The following is a 12,451-nucleotide window of genomic DNA, read 5'->3' as shown; positions in this document are numbered from 1 at the left end:
TGAGTAATATTGTAAATATATTGTTTGATTAAGGTTTCCTTGTTGTTTACATAATGCATTATGGGTTATATCTAAAAGTACATGAATGACATATGTCTTCACACCACCATGTTATTTGTATGCATCTCGCTAAACTAGACACGAGTTACCCCAACATTCTCTGGCATTCCTCTTGATTAATTCCTGGAGTTACAAAATGTAACATAAAGGTGAGCTGTATGCCAGCTTTATGAGCTGTGTCTCCAGAATTCAAAGAAAATGATCAAAGTACATACATTTGGAAATTTTACATGTTGCCCACAGAATGTCACTGGTTACCATGGTTTACCAGCGCCACATTGCATTCAACATATAACAACATATTCGGTCTCAGAAATATATTCCACTTTAGTAGTGGCATGAATTTTTAAAACTGAATGCACTGATGTGCAACTTTTGAAAACAATCTATAGCAGGAAAATTGATACCGGTAAGCTGTATGGTTTCTTATGAAAAACCACCAAGATTACATTTTGATTTAGGAGACCCCACAGATGTTACTTCTTGTGTACAGTAAGGACAACCCTGTGCACTGTTTTCTGAAGTCTAGATGAATGGCATTTCCCACTTACCCAAATCTTACAGGCTTGGGGTGGTTAATTGAAACTATTAAGGAGTTTTCATCCAAATTATTCAGCGTTAACAAACCTATGCTGCAGATATTTCTAAAAAAGATTCCCCTTTTTACAATATTACCAAAAATTTGATCCTTAGTCAGTGGCATTGAACATTTCACACATTCAGCCTCAAAAATTAATTCCACTGTTGTTGTGGCATGATTTTTTAAAAAACCTGAGTGCAATGCACAGATGTGAAATGTACTCTTCCATATTGTGCAATTAATGAACATTTATTGCTACCCTCCTTTACCTCATTGTCAAATTTTAAATTGGAAACTTAAAAATTTCAGAATAAATTGAATCCTGAGTTATATTAATAAATGATCTATGAGCAGCTGGAAAACAAAAACATAATTGCCGAACGGAGCTATCAAGTAACGATACAGTAAATTCACAAACAATGAATGCTAATATGTGAAATTACTACATAGAGTCACATCAATACTAGGTCTGATGCACACACCAAATATATGTCTCAAGTGAAAAATATTCCAATTGAACACTCTTTCCATGAACAATAAAAACTGCATAAAAATACATGATGCAAATTTAATACTAATTCTTCTTGAAAGAAGCATTTCACATCTTTACCAATAAATAAAAGCCATTTTAATGTAACCTGAATTGTAAAAATATAACAGCATTGTATTCCTACTACAATAGTCTCTCAGAGGCAGTTTTCTGCATTTTATATTATCGCATTTACTGTGTTTTATATTAATTTAGTTTACAGACCTTAATGTTCTTTCTTTTGCCCTTATATTAAACACATTTCCAACAGGAGGATTAATTAAGTTGAACAGAATCATGTTTTAATCATGCTTTTAAAACTCACCACACAGGGCCTTTAGAGGAAATATATCGCTGTTCAAAAACTGCTCCTGGAAACTTCATATTTTGCTGCACCCTGAATAAGTAGAAGTGTTGTTTCTAGGTCTTCAAAAACAAAACACTGGTTTGCTTCCAGCTCATCCAAATTTCCCACAATGCATCGTTGAGGATTACTTCCCACAGTCCTCTGCTGCACAACTCCCCCATCAACCTAAAACTGGCGATTTGGAGTAGACCACCTGTTCGGTGCCTGAAACTTATTGCTAAGCTCTGGTCTCATGAGACCTTGGCTCTCTCCTAGATACCAAGAGGGAAGTGTGTTTGTGCTCTCTGGCTTTGAATCTGTTTTGTGCCAAAAGTCACAGAATGGGCCCATAAAGGAATCAAGCTTTAAAGTTCAGAAACATAATACTTAAATTTTGCATAATTCAGAGGCTAGAATCTCAGTTGCATTTTGACATTTCAATGTACTATTTCTGCAGGTAAATATTAATGAAACCAGAGATTTATTTTGACTCACTTTCCTTCGATGAGAGGGCACAATGAAGAAGGTTTCAATGTTATGCTTTTTAAGGAAACTGTTTCTCTCATGCCCATATCCTGCTTCAACTTCATAATCTCCATTCAGGCACTCCAAGGTGGTCTTTGTTATATGAACCTTTCTACAACCAAAGTGAAGACATAAACAAAGGTAACTCTGCAGCCAAACTGTTTATGAACACAAATTATGAAGGCCACTATTTATTGCTCTTAAATCATCTGAGACTCACAGACCCTGTTGACATTTAACCCAAGCCAATGCAAATAGCTAAAAATGGCATCAAACCCCTTTTAAGGTTCTCCTTTTTTGCCAGAAATATTGAAAATGGCTTGACATCAAAATAGCAGTGTTCCAGAAAAGTTATGGTAATGTAGGCATTTATGTGAAATGTTGATAAAAGCAGTTTTGCTAGCAGCTAGAAGCTTCATTGTCAGCATGATCAAGGGTGATGAATATCATTCACTTTTGTGTATTACTCATGACTACTTTAGCTCAGGAATATTCTTTGAATTAATATTAAGTAAATATATATCACAGTCATATATATAATCAGTAAATAAATTGCACAGGAAAATAAATGGCTATTCCAGCTAAGTACCCACTTTGAAGTTGCTTTAAAAATCTTTTGATAGGGGGCAGATTTATCTTACTTTCATTAACAAAACGATAATCCTAATCTGGTATTGTATTTAGTTTCTGATAGTCTGTATCTTGCTTCATGAAGCAGTTGGTAATTATCTGCAGGAGAACACAAGGAAATGGAAGAATCCAACTGCACAACATTAAACAAATTAACTATCGGGATTTACATAAGATGAAATGGTTCAGAAAAGAACTCAAGTAGGACTCTTATTTCAGCACCACCTGATTGAAAATGTACTTACCCCAGACCAAGGCATAATTATCATCATTTCCAGGCCATTTCACATTTTAAAATTCAGCTGGCCATATTCCTGAGTGAGTCATACTTACATATCTGGCATGATGTGGGTGAAATTAGTTTGGGTTATCCCCAGAACAACCATCACTGTGCAGCATCTGATTGGGGAACTTCCCTACAATTCATTCCCTTACTTGCCTTTATTTTGACATACCCATTCTGCACCTCCAGTACCTGATAGGTCCGACTGAAGCCACTGATCCTCTCATTGGTCCAGCTACTGAACTCCCACACTCACCAGGTTGTGTCCCCTACCTCAGTGACTGGCAGGGCATCTGACAAGCTCTCACACACACTTTTTCTAAACCTAATTTCCTAAATCCTGATCCAGTGACTTTCAAGGCATACAATGAATTCACCGTTCCCTGTACTCCATTTCCCTACATTACTCCCCAAACCACTGACCCACAGGCCACCTGTCCATGATTCCTCTTCCTCCATCAAGGCAAGCATCATATTCACTGGCCTGTAGTCCCACCTTGGTTACTGAGTTGGTTGCTGTACACCAATTAAGCAAGTTCCCTAAACCCCATCCCAGCCTTGACTGGAGACAGCAGTTTCAACAGGAGAGAGACAGAACTGGATGTGGAGGATGAGATGTGGAAGGCAGATGAAGGAGACTGCGGCAGGGGAAACAAAGACTGCATAAATGAAGCAACAAATTCGGCAGGTCCAAGAAGTCTAAGATAGTGACTGAAGACACAGACGAACTTTGGGCTGAGATAATGGATCCACGTGTTCTGGACCTACAGAAGCCAGAACTTTTTATTCACTGCCCACAATTACACAGATCTTTCATGACAATTTGTGGAACTGCAAGGCTTTTTCACTTCTCTAAGTGATGAGCAGAAGTATTCAGAAACAATAAAATACAGTATAAACACAAGAAAGTCTCCAGATACTGGAAATCCAAAGCAACATACACAAAATGTTGGAGAAACTCAGCAGGTCAGGCAGCATCTATGGAGAGAATAAAAAGTCAACATTGTGGGCCAACACCTTTCTTTAGGACCGATAAGAAAGGGGGAAGATGCCTCAATAGGAAGGTGAGGGGAGGGAAAACAGGATTGCTGGAAGGTTACAGGTGAAGCCAGGTGGGTGGGAAAGGTCAAGGGCTGGAGAAGAAATAATCTGATAGGAGAGGAGAGTGGACAATCAGAGAAATAGAACGAGAAGGGGAGTCGGGCGAAGTGATAGGCAGGTGAGAAGACTTGAAAGGTCAGAGTGGGGAATAGAGGACGGGTGTGGGGGGGGCATGGTTTTGTTAACCAGAAGGGGAAGTTGATATTCATGCCGTTAGGTTGGAGTGTACCCAGACGGAATATAAGGGATTGCTCCTTGACCCTGAGAGTGACCTCATCTTGGCACAAGAGGAAACCATGGACCGACAAATCAGAACAAGAGCGGGAATCAAAATTAAAATGTTTGGCCACCGGGAAGTCACACTTTTAGTGGATAATGCAGAGGTGTTCAACAGAACGGTCACCCAAATAATGAAGGGTCTCACCATTGTAGTGGAGGCCACATCGGGAGCACCAGACACAATAGACTACCCGAGCCTGGAAGGACCGTTTGGGGCCCTGAATGGAGGTGAGGGAGGCAGTGTATGGGCAGGTGTAGCACTTAGGCCACCTGCAGAGATAAGTACCTGGAGGGAGATTAGTGGGGAGGGACTAATGGACAAGGGGATCACAGAGGGAGTGATCGTTGTTGAGCGGGGAGGTGGGGAAGGAAAAGATATGTTTAGTGGTAGAATCCCTTTGGAGATGTGGAAATTGTGGAGGATAATATGTTGGATTCAGGGACTGATGGGTTGGCAGGTAAGGACAAGGTTGACTTTATCCCCATCAGGCAGCGGGAAGATGGGGCAAGCGTGGGTGTACGGAAAATCGAGGAGATGCTGGTGAGGACAACATCAATAGTGGAGGAATGGAAACTCTGTTCTTTGAAGAAGGTGGACATGGACATCTCTGGTGTTTTGGAATGGAAAGCCACATCCTGTTAACAGATGCAGCAGAAGCAAAGAAACTGAGAAAAGGGAATAGCATTTTTACAGGAGATAAGGTGGGACGAGGTATCGTCAAGACAGTTATGGGAATCAGTAGATTTATAAAAGATGTTGACAGTTTCTCTCCAGAGATTGATAAAGGGGCGGGAGGTTTCAGAGATACAGTATGCCGTAAATAATACGATTTTTTAAAAATTAGAAAACACTAAAATATTATTTTAAAACACATTCTACTTAAAAGAATAGTAACATCAATTTTCATTAAATTTATGTTTTAAAATGTTTGCTTTTTAATGATCTTCAGCAACCCCCATGAATAGCTGGTGAAAAACGGATGCACTTTCTATCTGGCCGCTCAGCTCAGCAAGATTAGGAGCTACCCCTGGATTCTGTGCTAACCTCCAGTGTCCTTAATCTTTCAGTGCTACAGTATGAAGGTGCAGACATCCAGATGTATGGAATGAAGCAATGCACGTTCTGAGCAAACAATGCATAATAAATGTTAAGATACTAAATGTAGAGAAAGGACACAATTGGTAAAGAAGTACATGGGTAGTGGACCTTACTGTCTAAAGCACAAAACATAAAATGAGAGGTTATGCAGAAAATATTTAAACATTAATTCACTGCTAGATTACAATGAGCATTCTGAATACCTTCTACAGGAACTAGAAAAGGCACAGACAAGATTGATAAGGACATTGTCTGAGATGAAAGCTTATGGGGAATTCCATAGGGAACCAATGGCTAAATATCCCTAGCCAAATCATGTGCCTCTGACTTCTGCACCTGCACACAGAAACACACAAATCAGAAATGGGATAGAATTCAGCAAATCCCCTCTCCCTGTTAGCTGTTGGATTCATGCTGGAGCCCAGGGGCAGAGCAGTGACACACAAAAGTGAGGGACCAGATGTACTACATCTAAATTTCATCCAGTCCAAAACTGCACCGTCCTTCTTGAAGGTGAGTGTCAACCTTAAATACAAGTGCAAATGAAGATAGGCAGCTTACTTATTTTCTTCCTTATTTACTTATTCTGCACTGTACCTCTAAATAACTAAAACCACATGGAGATTGATTCAATATTCCATTAGCTTGCCCTGCCATTATTTAGTCAGCTTCTTCTAGTTAGGTTATGTCAAATTGTGTGCAAGTATGTCACAGAGATGACTACATGGAAAGAGGCATATCTAAAGTGGTAGCTATCCGCAGGTGTTGGTCTCTGTATTATGCTTTGATATATGACCATCGTAAAACTTCACATTTAAATTCTTCCCTCCGTTTACATTCATCATTTTTCTGCATGCAACCAACACATACACAATTACAAGTCATTGGCTGTCCCTTCTGTCCAGGTAATCATTAAATGTGCAAAAAAGAGAAATAAAAAAACTGGGAGACAATGGTGGATGAGATCAAATTAACACTTGGGGATAAGGCATCTTTAGGTAAACCGACCATAGTCATATCCATTTCAAACATAGGAGACTCCATGTTTTTTCTTCCTGAAGGATGTGTGGGTGGACAGATTATATGGTTGTTGTTTTTTCTTGTGATGAAAATTTGTCAAATATTCCACCAATTAGCATAATTTATTCAATCTTGTAGTTATTACTTACTATTTAATAGCATACTCCATAATCAACCATAAAATTCACTCGTAAATCACTCAAAATTTCTTCACATGAATTATTAGTTTTTCTACAGAAGTAATGAATTCTGGATTTCGTATAGTTGTATAGATGTAAGAAACAGGCCGATCTTTCCTTATCTGTATGTTTGTATTGTAATTCTATGAAGTCGAGCTGGGTTTATAGAGAACCACACATACTCCATATCTGCAGCAGGTCAAAAGCTGCTTTTCAGTTTTTGCCCCATCCATTGCTTAGACCATAACAACAGAAGATATAGGAGCAAAATTAGGTCACTTGGCCCATTACGTCTACGCCGCCATTTCATCATGACTGATCCATTTTTCCTTCACCCCCAGTTTCCTGACTTCCCCTCCCATATCCCTTCATGCTCTAACTAATCAAGAATACATCAACCCCTGCCTTAAATATACATAAACACTTGGCTTAAAGGTTCCACAGAATCACCACACTCTGGCTAAAGAAATTCCTTTTCATCTTCATCCTAAAAGGACATCCCTCTATTCTGAGTTGTGTCTCTTGGTTTTAAACACTAACACCACAGGAAACTTGCTCTCCACATCCACTCTATCAAGGATAGGTTTGAATTAGGTCACCTGTCATTCTTGTGAATTCCAGTGAATACAGGCCCAGAGTTATCAAATGCTCTTAGTATGACAAGCCATTTAATCCTGGAACCATTTTTGCAAGCCTCCTTTAAACTCTCTTCAGCTTCAGTACATCCTTTCGAGGATAAGGTACTTCAGATTTTTGTATTTTCTCTTCATTTAGAAAATAGTCAGCCTTGTCATTTCTTCTACCAATGCACATGACCTATTGTCTGACAATAGGTCATATAATTGTATGACAATTCCTGATGCTGTATTCCATCTGTCATTTCTTTGCCCATTCTCCTAATGTGTCTGTTCTGCTGTAGCCTCTCTACTTCCTTAAAACTACCTGCCCCTCCTCCTCTCTTCATATCATCTGCAAACTTTACAACAAAGTCATCAATTCCATTATCCAAATCGTTGACATATAACATAAAAGGAATCAGTCCCAATACAGATCCTTGTGGAACTCCACTAGTTACTGGCAGCCAACCAGAAAAGGTGCCCTTTATTCCCATTCTTTGCCTTCTGCCAATCAGCTACTGCATTATCCATGCTATAATCTTTCCTATAATACCATCAGCAGCTTCATGGTGGCAACTTGTCAAAGTCCTTCTGAAAATCCAAGTACACAACATAAACCAATTCTCCTTTATCTATCCTGCTTGTTATTTCTTCAAAGAATTCCAAAAGATTTCTCAGGCAAGACTTTCCCTTGAGGAAATTATGCAGACTACTGCCTAATTTATCAGGTGCCTCCAAGTACCCCAAAACCACATACTTAACAATGGACGCCAGCATCTTCCCAACCACTGAGATCAGACTAACTGGTCTATAATTTCCTTCTTCTGCCTCTCTCCCTTCTTGATAAGTGGAGTGACAATTATAATTTTGCAGTCTTCAGAACCATTCCAGAATCTAGTAATTCTTGAAAGATCATTCCTAATGTCACCACAATCTCTTCAGCTACCTGTTTCAGAACTCTGGGGTGTACCCTAGCTGGTCTGAATAACATATCCAGAAGACCTTTCAGTTTCCCAAGAACCTTCTCCCTAGTAATGCTAACTTCATACACTTTATGACCCCTGACTATTTCTACTATCTTTGAATCTACCTTGTATCAGACTTCACTTTGTTGGAGACAAAATATTTCATATGTATTCTAACCTGGATCTCCAAACATTTATCGCATTTATTTAAAATCTGTAATGAATCCCATCCTATGTCTAACTCCCTGCTATGGATGACAGGCAGAGACTTTTTCTTTCCCTTTTATATTAACTACATTCCATGTTGAATTTTGAAGGTTCTCTCTTGCATAATTCACCTGACATGTGTCAAATAGTATCTTCTCATTTTGAATAAAATCTTCTTGGGTCCAGCCAGGTACAGATATCGATTAAAATTGATGCTTTGATGAAAAGATCTGCCATCTTCTTCCCATCGGTTATAACCAATGCTTATACCCGACTGGAAACCCGAGGAGAGCTTATTTGTCATATATACTGGGAAGGCACTAGATCCTTCTTCATCTTTTCAATTGTTTCATTATATTCCTGATCTCTCTCATCATCCAAGGAATCCTGGCTGTGAGAAATACATTCCTATTGCCTGTGTACAGGAAAAACATTTTCTCCTAGAAGAATATTTATCACTTCATTAAATTTGCCTGAATTAAGACTGAGGATAGAGGAAGGACAACCAGAATGAAAAGTTAAGAGGGAGGGGTGAGGTATGAGCTAGGAGGAGGGAAATGATGGACAGATGGACTCAGGTTGTGGAAGGGAAAAGGCAGAGTTGAGAGATAATGATTTTGGGTGAGAGGTTCATACCTAAAAGAGGGGAAAAAAGGGATTGATGCAGATGGGTGGAGGAGGGCAGGGTGGAAAGAGAGACAGCCTGCAAAGAGATATGTAAAGACACAAAAGAATACAACTGTTGAAATCTGATATGCAAGGAAGTGGATGTGGGATAGATGGTGTGCAGATAGAACCAGGTAGGGGAGGCTTCTTAACACTTCTTAATCAAATATCATCTTTTCTTGCTAATTTCAAACCCCTCCTCCCACACATAGAATGGATGCCCTTTTTTTCCAATATTGTAATGTCTAACATAATCTGTGTTGCCCCCCCACTTGGAGGAGCAACACCTTATATTCCATCTGGGTAACCTCCAACCTGATGGCATGAACATTGGTTTCTCAAACTTTTAGTAATGGCCCCATTCTCCTTCACCACCCCCCATTTCCTTTTCCCCCTCTCACCTTATGTCCTTGCCTGCCCATCACCTCCCTCTGGTGCTCCTCCCTGTTTCCTTTCTTCCAAGGTCTTTTGTCCTCTCCTATCAGATTTCCCCTTCTCCAGCATTTTACCAATTTTATCAATTGACTTCCCAACTCTTTATTTCACCTCCTTCCCCTCACCAGTTTCACCTATCAGCTACTACCCTGTATTTCTTTCTCCCCTCCCCCTACCTTCTTACTCTGCCTTCTCATCTTTCTCCCCAATCCTGATGAAGGGTCTCGGCCCGAATTGTTGACTGTTTACCCTTTTCCATAGATGCCGCCTAACCTGCTGAGTTCCTCCAGCATTTTGAGTGTGTTGCTTGGATTTCCAGCATCTGCAAATTTTTTCTTGTTTGAAATCTCATTATTTTCCTATTTTATCTGAATGTTCTGCATCTTTAACTATTAAGTACCCATTCCTCATCATTCTTAAACTCTAATGCCACTGCATTCAAATTCTCACATGGCTCATTGTGTCTGACTGCAAGATGTCACTAATGATATCTGACCTTGTCTTTGTATTCTTGAGGGGACACTTCTGGGTAGTTTCCTATTTAGTGTGGCACGACTTCTTTGTCTAGTAATATCAAAACTCTGTGCTTTATTTATCTCTTTTTTCAATTGTATGGTGGTCCTCATTCTCTGCCAGTTAAGACACCCAACCATCTCAGGGAAACTCTGTTGAGGAAAATAAGTTTAATCAAGTCTGTTGTAACGAATTGCTTCTCCATCTAGTGGTAGAACATAGATGCTTCATCCCAATTACATGGTTAAAGCAATTTTGGTGTTGCAATTGAGTATACAGGTACATTAAATAGTGGCATTTAATAATACAGCACAGATTTGTTCAGGATTCATCTCAATAAGTTTATCCTTTGAGTCACAAAACTGAGCAGACACTTCCTGTGGACTGGTTGCATGAATTGTACCCAATGCTATATTAGTGACTGTTCATAAATAAATGCCTATGACACATAGACATAATGAAATCAATTAGCATGCAAAAATAACTTGTTACCATTATTTCCATTAAGCTACATAAACGTTTATCATTTTTCATTATTCATTATCTAAATGTGGACAGCCAAACACAGTACAAGGGTACTTCCTGGTGGCAGTGTTCCTCTGCATATGCTGGCCTTGTTCTTTTAAACATTAGAAGATAGTTGATAACTGTGCTTGAAACAATTTGGATGAATAGCTCCTGTGCTTTTTGTTGATTGTACATACTGTAACCTCAGTGGTGTAGGACGTGACTGATGGGTGGGATGCTAATTTGTTGAATTAGAGGAATCGATGGGGAACTTCTTCACTCAATGGGTGGTGCAAGTGAGGAACAAGCTACCAGCAGAAGTTATGGTTTCAATTTCAACATTTAATAGAAAGTATATAGATAGGAGGTGTATGGAAGGCTATAACCTAAGTGCAGGTCAATGGGACTAGGCAGAAGAATGATCTGGCATGGTCTAGATGGGACAAAGGGCCAGTTTTGGTTCTGTAGTGCTCTAGGGCTCTGTGCTGCTGTGTCCTGGAAGGCTGAGCTCTGCTGTGGTAAGTGTAGCCAACTGACAGCAACTGAAAGTCAGTGCTACTCCCCATAGTACACAGAGTCTGATATTTAAGGTTATCAAACGAATACAATCCCCAAGGATTATATTTCTATTACTGATCTCTATGACTAACTTTTAGTGTAAGGATATAATTGGAGGATTCATAAACCTCTCTGAATATAGAGGATTCATCCATCTTGTCCCAACACTCTTGAATATGGAGCCCATCATATCCCAGGTTACCGTCCCTTATTGAAAGCCTTTGAGCATGTGCCCTCATAACAAGATCTGAGCTATCTAGGTTTAGCAGCACAGGTTAAATTAAACTGAAACTAGCTCTCTTCCAACTGGCATTGAACAATGTCATTCATTGGCTGTCTGCTACAATATTAGCAGACAGCATGAAATTGAACAATTATCTAAATTACACTCAGTGGCCACCTATTTGGTACATTGGTACACCAGCTTGTTAATGCAAATGTATAATCAGCCAAACATGTCACAGCAACTCAATGCATAAAAGCATGTAGACAAAGGCAACATACATTGTCTATATTGTAAGAGGTTAAGTAATTGTTCAGATGAAATATCAGAATAGGGAAGAGCTGAGATCTAAGTGACTTTGAGTGTGGTGACAGACGGGAAGGTCTGAGTATCTCAGAATCTGCTAATCTCCTCGATTTTCACGCATGACAGTCAGTAGAGTTTATAGAGAATAGAGCAAGTATTTTTTTTTAAATGTAATGAGTGGTAGTTCTGTGGGTGAAATGCCTTGTTAATGAGAAGGCTCAAAAGAGAATGGCCCAACTGATTCAAGCTGACAGGAAGGTGACAGTAACTCAAATAACCACACATTGCAACAGTGATGTGCATAAGATCATTTCTGAAAACATAACATGTCAAACTTTGAAGTGGATGGGCTACAGCAGCAGAAGGCCATGGACATACACTCATTGGCCATTTTATTAGGTACAGGAGGTACTTGACAAAGTGGCCACTGAGTGGATACTAAACAAGCAAAGGTTAATCACACATAACTATCCTTACACTACTTTTGGAAATTATTCACCTTCATTAACTCCAAAACTATTTAAATCAATTAATAAGTTTATTGGTAAGTCAAGGGGATGGTACAATTTTTTTCCATGCACTGCAACTATCAGTGTTTAGTTCAATGATCAGCATGTTTATTTTATATTTACAAGATGTAATAATATGAAAGGTGCATACGGGACATTAACATTATCCCTTTGTTCACACTTATGTTCAGGAATTACACATCTGGATGGCAAAATTTTATTCAATGCTTCAAGAAATCTGATTTATATTTAACTATAGATCATTGGAATAATGAAATACATAGTTGTATTCCACGAAAAAATTACATACAAGC

General features: G+C 39.1%; 1 protein-coding gene across 1 annotated transcript in view; it reads right to left on the bottom strand.

The window, feature by feature from the left end:
* The window catches only part of LOC132395020 (adenylate cyclase type 1-like), a 253,841-nt gene that overhangs the window by 96,457 nt on the left and 144,933 nt on the right, over positions 1-12,451 (bottom strand). Inside the window, exon 6 of the mRNA XM_059971346.1 lies at positions 2,011-2,152. Coding sequence (XP_059827329.1) covers positions 2,011-2,152 — 142 coding nt within the window. The remainder of the gene's footprint in view (positions 1-2,010; positions 2,153-12,451) is intronic.

Source organism: Hypanus sabinus, chromosome 6 (assembly GCF_030144855.1).
Source record: "Hypanus sabinus isolate sHypSab1 chromosome 6, sHypSab1.hap1, whole genome shotgun sequence".
Taxonomy (NCBI): Eukaryota; Metazoa; Chordata; class Chondrichthyes; order Myliobatiformes; family Dasyatidae; genus Hypanus; species Hypanus sabinus.
Note: the sequence above shows the minus strand (reverse complement) of the source record. Positions and strands in the feature narration are given on the sequence as shown.